Below are 14,445 nucleotides of genomic sequence, written 5' to 3'. Positions count from 1 at the left end.
GACATTAGAGTGGTAAGATCTAAAAGGCTGAGTTCAAGCTGTGAGCCCGGGGGAGAGGGGCCCAAAGGACCACTGGCTCTTTTCTAAAGGTCATTACGAGCCAGTCATTCTCACAGTAGAATCACGGGTAGAAGAGCTCAGGCCTCACCCAGAATGATTACACCAAAATCTATGTGGGCAGGGCCCAGGGGGTGTGTGTGCATGTGTGTGTGTGTGTGTTGTGTTATGTGTTGTGTACAGGGCCCAGGGTGTGTGTGTGTGTTGTGTACAGGGCCCAGGGTGTGTGTGTGTGTTGTGTACACGGCCCAGGGTGTGTGTTGTGTATTTTTTTTTTTTTTTTTTACAGTTCTCCAGGTGATTTTAACAGGCAAGCAATGTAGAAAAGCCATACGTAAGTCACAGGACTGCCTATGTCCTTATTTATTTTACCTATGGCTTAGGAAGGAAGATTTCAAAAGGAATACTTGACAGGACTCTTCTAATAATTCTGATGTGAATGGTGGAACATACAAAAGAACAAAAAATACACTATTGCTATCGTTTTGATTGTATTCAAATTTTTATTTTTTGAACAAAAATTTAAGACAATGATTTTAAATAATAAAACATGGTATATATTCTAGACACTGGTTTTTTTTTTAAAGATTTATTAATTTAGACTCCTATAGTTCTGTTGTGATGCTTTTCTTCAACATTTATATTATTTCTTACCATTTTATCATCACTCCAAGCTTGCTAAACAAAGAATCTCTGTTAAGTGAAGCTTTACATTAAGGAAACACTCCACTAGCACACTGAACAAACCTACAGAACTGTCCTAGTTTATATTTACAAAACACAAGAAGTCTGTCCAGCCATTTTGGTTTTGTTGTTACACTGTCCATACTGAGATCAGCAGAAAGCTAAGTAATACACAAGATTACACTTCGGCAGTGCAAAGGATGGCATCAACCAAACTTCATTAAACAGACCAACAAGTACAAACATGGTGAGCAAAGTTCAACTCAGGTAATAGTGATTAAAAACAAAACATGTAGTGGGTCACAACCAGACTGGTTTTCACTGTGCAACTTTCCTCAGGGAACAATACCCATTCACAGAAAGAAAGGAATATGCATCCAAGCCTTTGTTCATAAAGAAAATGCCCTTCAAACAAATTCATCATAAGGCTAAAAAAAAAAAAAGAAAAGAAAGAAAGAAAGAAAAAAGGATGAAGCAGTTTGGCCCAGAGAAAAGCTTAAATATAATGTGTATACATACTTATAGATATGTTGCCATTTAAACCATGGATATAGACATTTGACAATTAAATGAATTGGCTCAGTAAAGTGAAGAAGTGTTTTCTATAAATATGTAGTTATTGCTGATATGCTACACATTATGCTTTGACATGGAGACTGTACTAACTCAGAATTTAAAGCTGCCATATTGCCAGTGTTAGCCCTGCAGTAGGCATTCCTATGGACAACATGCCATCCAATCCTGAAGAAAAAGCAAAACACCACTACTAAACAAAGAAAAGGCTTATGCACTGTCCCTTACTTTTTTTTTTTTTTAAAAAACAAAACAAAACAAAACAAAATCAAGTCCAGTTCACCACAAGTTAAGCACAACCTGGCGAGCAAGTTTAGCGGCACGATGGGGAGAAAACAGTGAGGTACAGCATGCATTTACAACCAGCGCTGATCTAGTCTATTTTGTCATATAAACTGGAATACAAAAATCCAATTTAAATAAGTCTAGACTTACTATAATAGTAAAAAACAAAAACAAAAAACAAAAACAAAAACAAAACACACACAGTAGACTTAGTTTGATACTGATTAATTTTAAGAGTAAACTCATCCTGTCCCCTCTTAATACTCTACTGCAATTTATTTATTGATGGCTAGAATATTTACTGACTTAAAAAAGATATTAAATACTTGTATCATGAAATTACATTCTTATTAACAATAAGACATACTGTGTAAGAAAATAGCTCATGTGTGAAATGTGTCTGAAATGCATTTTTTCCTTACAACTATCAAAACATCCACTCACACTAAAACAAAACCACTCCCAACCCCCCCTGAAAAAATGTTAAGGGAAGATGGGGTGGGCTGGGGAAGAGCAAGGAAGGAAAAGATTTAGCTATACTAATTACAGCACAGTGATTAACAATGGTTCAAGACAGAACCAACAAGAGTTGGTCAAAAAGATGCCTTCAATACATGGCTACAATTAAAAACCAAACTCAGCCGCTTTTGGTTCATTGCAGTGAGATCAAAAAAATTCTCTCTCACAGATTCATATAAATACTAGACTCCAGCTCTTATATTATTTTTTTTTTAAGTTTTTCTGTTTGTTTCTGCAAGGCCTAGCTATCTTATTACAATTTATATTTGCTCTGCAACAACTACAAGAGGTAGGCATAAAGCATGAAAAAGTTTCTCAGTTAGTACCTCACCATGTGTTGTTCACTGCACAAAACCATTCACTTTGGACATGAATAGTCATTCCTTCTAGTATCTTCTAAACTCTAAAGCAAAGCTGCTGCCACCTGTAAATGTTCTAAAAGAGTGTACTCACAAATAAGAAACTTTCTCTACTGAAGGATACTGTCATAGTGTTTGTTGCAGAGCATCTATATATATATTTATTTATTTTAAAAAAATAAACAACAATGATGAACAAACCCAGGTTCCTAGAACCAATTCTCTTGATTTTCTATTTCCACAAAATAAAGTGTATCATTTGGCCAAGACTACAGATGTGTTTTTTTGTTTTTTTTTTTCACAGATGCAAGTGCCATGCAAAAATAAATTAAAGAACAGATACCAAAACATACATGTGATAAAACTACAGAAGGTAGATCTTTAAAAGCATTTATATAAACATAATTTATAATACTTCTTTTTTTTCCTTTATATACAGTCACAAAGCTGTAGTTATACATCTAGGATTTCCTCTGCCGTACCCCCACAGCGTAATCTGTAGCGACCAGTTCTCCAGCTTATAGTTGGGTCCCATAATGCAGACAAAAAAATGTATATTGTCATGGATTCACGGATGAACCAGGCGACTGCATAATCAAGTTTTGAAAAACACAGTGTGCCACCCTAGGAATGGAAAAAAAATTTTTTTAATTTCACTCACTGTCAAACTAAACACAAGGTTAAAAAATTAAATTCTTGGATTTCACTTTTCTAAGTATACTACGTAAAATCAAGTCTGCTTCCTTATGTAATTTAACTGCCATGTTATACCGTTCAAGAAAATGCTAACTGTTAATGAAGCATTAAAATAACTGCTATCTTAATGTATTATTAGTTTGAATACTCACTGATTTAATTAACTTCATGTTTTTGGAAACTTAATAAAAGCGATTATATAACCAATAGAAAGTTGTAAATCAACTTTTGTGTCAACATTCCACTAGAGAAAGTAATGTTCAAACCTGAGACTAACCTACAATGGGAAGCTGAAGAATGGCTCAGATAGATTTCCTTCAACTTTTTCTAAATTGAAATAGTTCTAGTTCCACCAAGGGACCGCCAACCTTTTCATGCCTATCCACATACCTGGACACCCCTGAGTTGAATGTAGTCAAATATAAACCACGCCAGGCAATGACACATGAAAAATACCATAATATCCCATCTGAATACATGGTGGGCTGCCCATCCAATAATTAAACTGGCAACAAAGCATTCTGAAATTGGCTCACAAATTATTGTAGCAGGAAGCATGTTAATTCGTAGTTTGGTCCACCTAGAAAAACAAAAAGGATTTTCTTTAAAATAATATCCTGGCTACAAGACGAATCCTTTTTTTTCCCTCAAATAAACAATTTTTTTACCTTGTGATAGACCATTCTCATTAAACTTTTTTTGTTTTTTGTTTTTTTTTTACTTGAGACGGGGTTCTGCTCTGTCACCCAGGCTGGAGTGCAGTGGCACTCACTGTAGCTTCAATCTCCCAGGGTCAAGCGATCCTCCCACCTCATCCCACCAAGTAGCTGGGACCACAGATGTACACGCCACCACACCTGGCTAATTTTTGCATTTTTTTGTAGAGACGGGGTTTCACCATTTTGCCCAGGCTGGTCTCAAACTCCTGGGCTCAAGCAGTCCTCTCGCCTTGGCCTCCCAAAGTGCTGGGATTACAGGTGTGAGCCACCACACACAACCTAAAATCTTTTTTAATGACTCTCTTTTCTATTTTTGTCTAGGATGTCAATGAAAAACGTCTTTAAATTCATTTGTATGGCCTACACTCTGATGAATACAGATTATAAAATTTAATCAGCATAGAAAGTTAGAAAATAGAGATCAGCATATTAAAAAATTCAGTCTCAACATTTCTCTATTGAGTGCTTTCAGTGTTATACAGCAAATAAAATACATTTAGACATTAAATGTACCTTAAACACAGACGTTAAACTCTATTTTCTGGAACTACACAAAAATCTTCAACCTTTAGGTACATTCATTTAACTACATTAAACCTGTAAAAATTACCACCCCTCCCCCCCACACTTTCCTTTTAACGAAGTATAAAAAGAAAACAGTTGATTTACCTGATCATTCTGGATTGAAACTGAGAAATTGAATATGAGCCAGAGTTTTGCATTGCAACTTGAGTGGACATTGCAAACTTCCAACCTCTGAAAATTAAGATAATTAGAAAATAAGTTATGATGATGAACACACACAAGCGTAACTGTTTATGCATTCAGTAATCATTATAAAGACCAGGCAACTGCCGGTATTCAGGGTGAGCCCAGCTTTCAGGATTAGCACATGACTTAAGGTCTACCATAGGTATGGATGTCTTAGCAATTGCGCTGGCCCGTAACAGCACCATCTAAGAACTAGAAGAAACTGTACCCACCTTACTTTACAATTTAAGAAACTTAAAATCCAGTCATTTTGGAAAAAAATGGAGACGGCTCCATATTTAATAGATTAGTCTCTGATGACTACTAACCAAACAACAAGACATGTAAACAGAAAGTGGCATTATGGATCTCATGGGAGACACTAAGAAACCATGAACCACATGAACACAATCATGACAGAATTTGTATTTAAAACACACTTCAGTTTTTAAAAAACTTAAAAGAATTCTCACACAAGGCAGTGATCCCCTTTAAAAACAAGTATTTTAGGCTGGTGCAGTGGCTCATGCCTGTAATCCCAGCACTTTGGGAGGCTGAGGCGGGCGGATCACGAGGTCAGGAGTTCGAGACTAGCCTGGCCAACATGGTGAAACCCGGCCTCTACTAACATACCAAAAAAAGTAGCCAAGCCTGGTGGCGGGCGCCTATAATCCCAGCTACTTGGGAGGCTGAGGCTGGAGAATTGTTTGAACCCAGGAGGCGGAGGCTGCAGTGAGCCAAGATTGCGCCACTGCACTCCAGCCTGGGTGTTAGGGTAAGACTCTGTCTCAAAACAAAACCAAACAAAACAAGTATTTTGTGATAGAGAAATGCTAAGTCAGTCATATGAATCTTTCAGTGGCTTCTTAGCAAAGTATCATATAATTCACTGACAAATTTCATATTTTGAAATGATAGTCTTTAGATTTTCACCTACTGGTTTATGACTGCACTGATAGTTTTAATTCTTCTAAAACACAGAAATTTGTATCTATATAGTAAAAATTCTAAACACAGAGAAACTTATAATCACTTTAAAACACATTAATTTGAAAAATGTAGAGGAATCAGAACATTTACTTTCATTAGTACATATCTACAATTCTATAATTAGAATATGAATTACTCTCTAAAATTATTGATCTGCTGGGTGTGGTGGCTCATACCTGTAATCCCAGCACTTTAGGAGGCCAAGGTGGGCAGACCACTTGAGTTCAGGAGTTCAAGACCAGCCTGGCCAACACAAAGAAACACCATCTCTACTAAAAATACAAAAGTTAGCTGCGCGTGGTGGTACATGCCTGTAGTCCCAGGTACTCTGGTGGCTGAGGCACGAGAATCACTTGAACCCGGGGGGCAGAGGCTACAGTGAGCCAAGATCGCGCCACTGCACTCCAGCCTGGGTGACAGACAGAGCAAGACTCTGTCTCAAAAACAAAATAATAAAATTATTGACCTATTCTGTACTTAAAAAAATAAAATTAAATTAAAAAGCCCTAATCTATAGGTTGAACAAAAAGAATAAACCAACAGAAGTTAGGTAATAAAATTATTGACCTATTCTGTACTAGCAAAAAAATAAAATTAAATTAAAAAGCCCTAATCTACGGGTTGAACAAAAAGAATAAACCAACAGAAGTTAGGTAATAAAAATACTATGGCTTCATTTAGTTGTCTTACCGGTCAGCTATTGCTTTGGCCATAAAGTAATCTTCGGCAATGTACTGAGCAAAAGCTATAAGTCCTCCTGCTTGATCTAACACATCTTTTCTCATTAAACAAGACATTCCTGTCACACATTTGAAACCAGTTACATTGGCAGAGATATAGTATCTTGGATGTGAAGTTCCAAAATATACCTGCCCAAAAAACCACAAATGTGTATGATTAGAATTTCATGTTAAAAGTATGGTGTTTATGAACTGTTTTTCCCAATGGTTTTTTATAAGTATGATTGAGTGAATATCCTATTATTCTTACGTAGACTACCTGAATAAAAAGTGGTACACAATATTGCTTTCATAGAGCAAGCACAGTTAAGTAATCTAAAAATGCATCCAAATAAAACTTAATTTAGATACAAAATAAGGTAAAAATATCAGTCATTGATACATAAAATATTAACAAATATTCAATGTATCTTGTTTTTAGGGTGTTCATGTAAATATACACACACATCTACTTCACTGGGATCAATATACATATTTGTATGTTATATATATGTGTGTATATATACATGTATGCATATACACACCACCCACAGGTATATCAGGACAATCCTATTTTTTGGAGGCGGTGGGGGATGGGGAGAGGACACAATCCTATTTCTTAATTCCTTTTCTTGCATCCTTTTGTTGCTAGCTGCTCCCTCTCCCTTAGTCACTAAGATTCTTCCCAATTTCCCCATTTTTTTCAATGTGTTTTTCATAAGGGGGATACTAAAATTCTCTCTCATCCCCTACTGCCATTTCTCTACATATACTCTGAAGTCATAAGATATATAAGCTGATAAATCAATGGTAGAAAAGGACTGTTATTACCCTACTTAGCAGACATAAAATCCTATTTATTATTTACACCTCATACGTTGCCTTTTCTAATCAGCCTGAAATAAAGAGTAGTGATCTTTCTCAGGAGTTACACACACAGTGCAGAGCAAGAGAATTCTAAGGGGCAATTACGATTATGATTTTTGCTACCTACCCTGAACCCAGACTCCAGTGAAGCCCTAGTGTTTGTGGGACTGAACTGAACCTGACTTCTAAGAACAGAGGCACACATCCTAATTCCTTAGTAGTTATTGAGGTCTTAGGAATGAGATGTTAGTCACTGAGCTGAATGCGCCTAGGATTTCTTTACAGTTGAGAATGATTAATTCTAAGTATGGCAGAGTGACTTCCAGACATTAAACCTACACTAAGGGAATGGGTGTATTCTGGGAGATGTTTATTGACATATACATCACGGAGATGTTATTGACATCTGTATCAATTTGGATATTTCTAAGACAAAAATACCATGTGCTATATTAGAAAATATTGTATTTTATTTTAAAGCGGCTACTCAGTTTCTTTTTCTAAACAAAAATTCTGGTATTTAAGACTAACAATTTCTTGCAGTAGGACAAATATATTTACAGGCAATATTAAGAAAGAGCTCACGGTTCAAACTGCCAAAGGCCAGATCCAAGTTCCCACAACGTACCTTTACCCCTTCAGATATGTGGCAATCATAAGACTGCAATTCAAAAGAATATAAACGCAGATATGCTTAAGAGCAAGTTGACATATTTAAAGACTGAAATCACGTATCTGTCCTTATAACATTACAACACATTTTTCCTCCCAAATGTTTAACAGTACAGGAATGATTAACTCAAGCACAGGACACACATACGATGGCCTATGATACAGCCAATAAAAATTACTCTTATGAAAAGCTATTAATGATATGGGAAAAGCTTACAAAGTCACAAAAATAAGATACAGATTATTTTTAGAATACTATCTCAACAATGTTTTCTAAAGGGCCCAGAAGGGGTGGGGGGCGGAAATAAGGACTCCAAAGTGTCCAAATGATACAACAAACCTCTATTTTTAAAAACAGAAACTTCTGGCCCGGCATGGTGGCTCACGCCTGTAATCCCAGCACTTTGGGAGGCCAAGGAGGGTGGATCACGAGGTCAGGAGATCGAGACCATCCTGGCTAACACGGTGAAACCCCGTCTCTATCAAAAATACAAAAAATTAGCCGGGCGTGGTGGCGGGCACCTGTAGTCCCAGCTACTCAGGAGGCTGAGGCAGGAGAATGGCGTGAACCTGGGAGGCAGATCTTGCAGTGAGCCAAGATTGCACCACTGCACTCCAGCCTGGGCAACAGAGCAAGACACCATCTCAAAAAAACACCAAAAAGCCAAAAAAAACCCCAGAAACTTCCTGTAATTGTTAGGGTTCTAGGTTGTTGGTTTTTGTTTTTTTGCATCTTATACTTTTCCATTATTTATAGTTTCCTATGGATGTTACTATTTCTAAGTTGGAGAAAAAATAAAATGAAAACATAAGTTTCTCAGGTAATTATTAGAAATATGTTTTAAAAGGACATCAAATAGGTTTTATAAGGACTTGTATGAATACATTTTCTTTTCTGTATATTTGAAATACTTTGTGATATTTTAAAAAGGTTCTTTTGAGGGCTGGGCGCAGTGGCTCACGCCCGTAATCCCAGCACTTTGGGAGGCTGAGGCAGGCGGATCACTTGAGGTCAGGAGTTTGAGGGCAGCCTGGCCAACACGGTGAAACCCCATTTCTACTAAAAATACAAAAGTTAGCCAGGTGTAGTAGCACACCTGAAATCCCAGCTACTTGGGAGGCTGAGGCAGAAGAATCGTTTGAACCTGGGAAGTGGAGGCTGCAATGAGCTGAGATCGTGCCACTGCACTCCAGCCTGGGCAACAGAGCAAGGCTCTGTCTCAAAAAAAAAAAAAAAAAAAAAAAAAAAAGCCGGCGGCGGGAGGGGGCCAGCGGTTCTTTTCAGATCGAATGTTTGAAAGAACAATATAAAGAACTGAACTCTAGAACTGGAAGTGAATACAAGGCAGGAGGTTAGACTGTGTTCAGCTGGCAATAAGACCACAGGCATTTCCTGTGCACAGCTGTTCACTGCCAGGGTACAGTCAGGGTCCCAAGAATTTCCTCACTAATGAAAACAGCTGCTCTCAACTCAGGGCTTCTAGAACACAGCAGGTTCCCAAATGGACTTCATACAGTTAACTTGAGATACCTAATTCCAGCTCCCATAGTCTCAAGCTTCTGGGAAATGAGGGGTCTGATACCATGAACATGATTTAAAACCACCATACTCACCTGCTCTAAGGTGGCAGCAAAGCCCTGTCTGTCTGCTACGTAAGGCAGCCCGTGAACCAAGCCTACTTTTTCTGTCATTTGATTCACCATGTCAGTAAGCGTATCTGGAATTACTACAATTTAAAAAAAAGGCAGAGAGGGGGAGTAAAGAAAATTTGTTTTTAGTAGAATGCCCACTAATATAAAATATATTTTGTGAATTGTTATTAAATTCTTAATAAAATACATTATTTTAAACATATGGATCTAATAAAATGAATCTCAACCACCTTTCTGAGGAGAATACAAAATTTCAAAAGGGCCTAATTCTTGAAAGCTAATTTATACATTTTTTAGTCCAGTATATACCTACTATGTACCAGAGGCAGAATATACTTTGAAAAAGTTACCCCCGTTGGAACTTCTAAATTGGAGTAAGGACAATGTGTCCTAGTGGAAAAGGTTCAGGAGCAGAGGTTAAAGGACCTCAGTTCTTGTGCTGGCTTCTCTACTCTCCAACCAGAGGAAATGAGACTACCTTCTCTGTGAGTATCAGATTTCCACACAGGAATGGAATGTGATTATATTCAACAGAGATCTGTACACTGAAAAACATATGATAGTAAATAATTTAAGATAGCAAATATGAAGAATGAACATCATCTCTGACCAGTTGATAGATTTGTAATGGTCCTGATTAACTCATAGGAGTGCGACATTTATGTTCATTTTCTGATTTGCATTTTAAGCTAATAAAAAATTTAAATTATTGCCCAATCTTTAGCAAACATCTCATATCATTTTTACATGACCTTATTTTTCATTTCCTCCCAGTCTTTAAGAACTAAATCTACTGTATAAAGAAAAGTTGTATTTGGACCTTACATAGTCATTCTAGGTCAGTGCTTCTCAACTGGGGGCAATTCTGCCCCACAGGGGACATCTGGCAACATCTGAAGATATTTTTGCTTTTACTACTGAGAAGGGGGTACTACTGGCATCACATGGTAGATACCAGGGATGCTGCTAAACATCCTACAAGACAGCTCCCACAACAAAGCCCAAAATGTGAATAGTATTGGGGCTGAGAAACTTAAGGCAATTAGAATATAACAAAATATTATAGAACACTGAAACTATTATGAGTGTTCAAAAATGCAAGTTATAATTTCAGTATATGAAAGGCTTCTTGCTAAAATCATTTAAGTAAAAAGTCATGTGTATAGTCTGATAAGTGTATGTGTTCTAGTAAAATATGCACCTATTAATTTCTGTCCCTTTGTGAGACGGTGTATTATGCAAGCCGAAACACATTAAAGTGTCAGGCAAACAAGGGAGAAGTTACACCCATGGGAAAGCTTGCAGATTATATAATGAACCACAACCATTTTTAATTTAACGGTTGAAATTTTCTCTTCAAAATGAAAACATTTTAATACATGTAACATTCTAGTTTAGGATTAAAAAAATTAAAAACTTAGTAAGCATAACTGGACGTATTACCATGAAATGATGATGAAATAAATTACTCTTTTAGGCAAATAAAAAGAACTCATGAATGTATCTGAGATTGCTTTTAGCATTTTATCTTCAAATTAATAGTTTTATAAAATAAATAAGAAAAAAACCTCACCTCTTATTCCACTATCACAAATCCATATAAGATCATACTTTGCAACTTCATATCCTGGCATTAAATTATTAATTTTAGGATTAATGCCAACTTTTTTGCCACCTAAAAATGTAAAGGTACAGTAGTAAAAGATTTATGCAACATTAAAAATATTTTAAAGTATAAAGATACATGATAGAAATGAAAAGTACTTGCATATTTAATAATTAAAATAAACACACTTTCATATTATTTAACATTCTCTATTATTCATAATAATATATTGAGGACAAAGCTGTCCATTCTCAAAAGGAAAACTGTATCATTTATCTTTGAAAATTCACTGTTTCACTTTTTCTAATTCTTAATCCTTGCCTTAGTATAGTTAAGTATGAGTCAATATTTAACGGCAATTGTACAACGTGGCAACTATAGGTAACAACAATGTATGGTATACTTGAAAATGACTGAGTAGATTTCTCACCACAAATAAAGTATAAGTACATGAGAAAGTATATAACAACATGTTGTTTACTTGAAAACTGCTAAGAGAGATTTCCCACCATGAATAAATATGTGTGGTAATGCATATGTTAATTAACTTAATTTAGCTATTCCACAATGTGTGTCTACATATATATTTCAAAACATCATGCTGTACACCAAAAATATATACAAATTTTATTTGTCAATTTAAAAAATAATCCTAAGGGAAAAAGCTATAGGCGTCATTTTCAAGCTATAATTAAAACAGTATAAATTCATAAATACAGTGAGATTATATTTAATAAAGGTTTATTAAATATAAATACACATGGCTGGGCGCCATGGGCTCACGCCTGTAATCCCAGCACTTTGGGAGGTCGAAGGGGGTAGATCACCTGAGGTCAGGAATTCGAGACCAGTATGACATGGCAAAACCCTATCTCTGCTAAAAATACAAAAAAATTAGCTGAGCGTGGTGGTGCCTGACTGTAATCCCAGCTACTGGGGAGGCTATAATCCCAGCACTTTTGGGAGGCCGAGGCAGGTGGATCACCTGAGGTCAGCAGTTCGAGACCAGCCTGACGTGAAACCCTGTCTCTGCTAAAAATACAAAAAAATTAGCTGGGCATGGTGATGCACGCCTGTGATCCCAGCTCCTCAGGAGGCTGAAGCAGGAGAATCGCTTGAACCCGGGTGGAAGGGGCTGTAGTGAGCTGAAATCGTGCCATTGCACTCCAGCCTGGTTGATAAGAGCAAAAAATCCGTATCAAAAAAAAAAAAAAAACACCAAAAAAACCCCATAAATATATGACAGTAAATAATTTAAGATAGCACATGTGAAGAATGAGCATCTCTGACCATGAGTTGATAGATTTGTAATGGTCCTGATTAATTCGTAGGCATGCTACACTTATATTAATTTTCAAATTTGCATTTTAAGCTAATAAAAAATTTAAATCATTGCCCTATCTTCAAATAGCAAAGATCTGATATCATTTTATACGACTTACTTGTTTTTTAGAGAGACCACATCAGTTCTATGTTAAAAAAAAAACATTAATGGCAAACACACCTCTACAAGTCTTTCAAATAAGCCTGTATGTAGGCTTTTGGAAAAATACCCTTCTTGTAATGTAATAAAAGTGAATTCTATCATTCACTCCAATTATAGTCAGTAAGATACTTAAAAGGCCACACATTTAAAATATTGAAGAAACAAAAAATAACAGACCCTCATGTCTGATTAATGGGAAAAATATTATTTTGTGTGTGATTTTGTTCATCTCAGATATGAAAAAAACACCTTTGTTTTTATAACTTTTCTCAAAAGGACGTAAACACCTTTCAGTACTCCAACAAACATGTTTAAAACAAACACGGCTAACACCTTAATCTTCAGTTCAATGCAGAGATTACTGATACTTAATACTATCAATGGAAAATGGTTACTACAGAATTTGTTACTTACCTATAAACAATCTAGCATCAACATTTGGATATTTTCCAAGAAGCTTCTTACATACATCAATGGCTGGATCATCATGATCTTGTACACAAAGGAGCACTTCATACTAGTCAAAAAGCATTGTATGTAAATTAAGTTCTTTAAAAAAATAAGCACTTACTAGCATGTATTGATTGAACAAAAAAGCACAGGAAAAAACAAGCAGTTGTATTATGCAAAGTTTTAAAAGAGAGCATTCACAATGGATGCAAACACTTATGATAACAAGTGTTGCTTTAATGGAGTGAAGCTTCTAATTAGGAGCCTATCTGCAAGCAGAAGAAATAAGGAAGAGACTGGCAGTGCCCACAACTGCAGTCTTGCCATTCCCAGATAGGAATCTCCTAGGAATTAACTGGATCTCAAGCTTGTCCATGGCCATCATTACTGAAGATTCACTAACTGCTCACAGGGTGCCTAGCAGAGTAAAAAGTGACATCAAAAGGAAGCAAAATAAACACAACCTCTCTCTAGAAGCTTTGTCTCTATATTTAATATTATTTCATGAAGGTGCAACAAATTTCATATAAAATCCCATTATAATAAATTTAAAGGGCCCTTCCAAATTCATCACATGAAAAGGACAAAGTCAGATTACCCTTTTTTGTTTCATAACTTTTTGAAACAAAACAGAATTTGATTTGAATGGACATTTACGATCTTGAAATGCATGCTTAGCCTTGTAACTATGAAAATACCCACAACTTTATTTTGCCCAGTGCTATGTTTAGATTTTTAACAGTAAATTAAGAAAGGTATTTCTTAACACTTGCCCAGCTGTGACAAAATTACCCTGGGGCTGGGCGCGGTGGCTCATGCCTATAATCCCAGCACTTTGGGAGGTCAAGGTGGGAAGACTGCTTGAGCCTAGGTGCTCGAGAGCAGCCTGGGCAAAAAGGCGAGGCCCTGTCTCTACAAAAAATTTTAAAAATTAGCTGGGCATGGTGAGGCATGCCTGTGGTCCCAGCTACTTGGGAGGCTGAGGTGGGAGGATTGCTTGAGCCCAGGAGGTTGAGGCTGCAGTGAGCCGAAGACTGCGCCACTACATTTCAGCCTGGGAAACAGAGTGAGACCCTGCCTCAAAAAAAAAAAAAAAAAAAAAAAAAATCACCCTGGGGCATTTATTTTTAAAAGAGAATTGGACCCTATTTTAGACTTTTGAGTCAGAATCTCTGGGGTGATCTGACATGCAGCCAGATTTATAAAATCCTGAACTGAACCCCTAAATTTCCATTAACAACTCAATTTTTTTTTTTTTTTTGAGACAAGAGTCTCACTGTCGCCCAGGCTGGAGTGCAGTGGCATGATCTCGGCTCACCGCAACCTCCCAGGTTCAATCGATTCTCCTGCCTCAGCCTCC

At 36.6% G+C, this 14,445-nt stretch overlaps 1 protein-coding gene across 1 annotated transcript in view; it reads right to left on the bottom strand.

Annotated features, from left to right (window-relative positions):
• Positions 1 to 540: 540 nt before the first annotated feature.
• Positions 541 to 14,445, bottom strand: part of UGCG (UDP-glucose ceramide glucosyltransferase) — a 38,491-nt gene continuing 24,586 nt past the window's right edge. The window contains exons 3-9 of the mRNA XM_054500513.2: positions 13,050 to 13,152; positions 11,117 to 11,218; positions 9,505 to 9,617; positions 6,323 to 6,501; positions 4,562 to 4,648; positions 3,564 to 3,753; positions 541 to 3,101 (exon numbers count right to left, since the gene is read on the bottom strand). Coding sequence (XP_054356488.1) covers positions 2,931 to 3,101; positions 3,564 to 3,753; positions 4,562 to 4,648; positions 6,323 to 6,501; positions 9,505 to 9,617; positions 11,117 to 11,218; positions 13,050 to 13,152 — 945 coding nt within the window. The 3' untranslated portion in view covers positions 541 to 2,930. The remainder of the gene's footprint in view (positions 3,102 to 3,563; positions 3,754 to 4,561; positions 4,649 to 6,322; positions 6,502 to 9,504; positions 9,618 to 11,116; positions 11,219 to 13,049; positions 13,153 to 14,445) is intronic.

Source organism: Pongo pygmaeus, chromosome 13 (assembly GCF_028885625.2).
Source record: "Pongo pygmaeus isolate AG05252 chromosome 13, NHGRI_mPonPyg2-v2.0_pri, whole genome shotgun sequence".
Taxonomy (NCBI): domain Eukaryota; kingdom Metazoa; phylum Chordata; class Mammalia; order Primates; family Hominidae; genus Pongo; species Pongo pygmaeus.
Note: the sequence above shows the minus strand (reverse complement) of the source record. Positions and strands in the feature narration are given on the sequence as shown.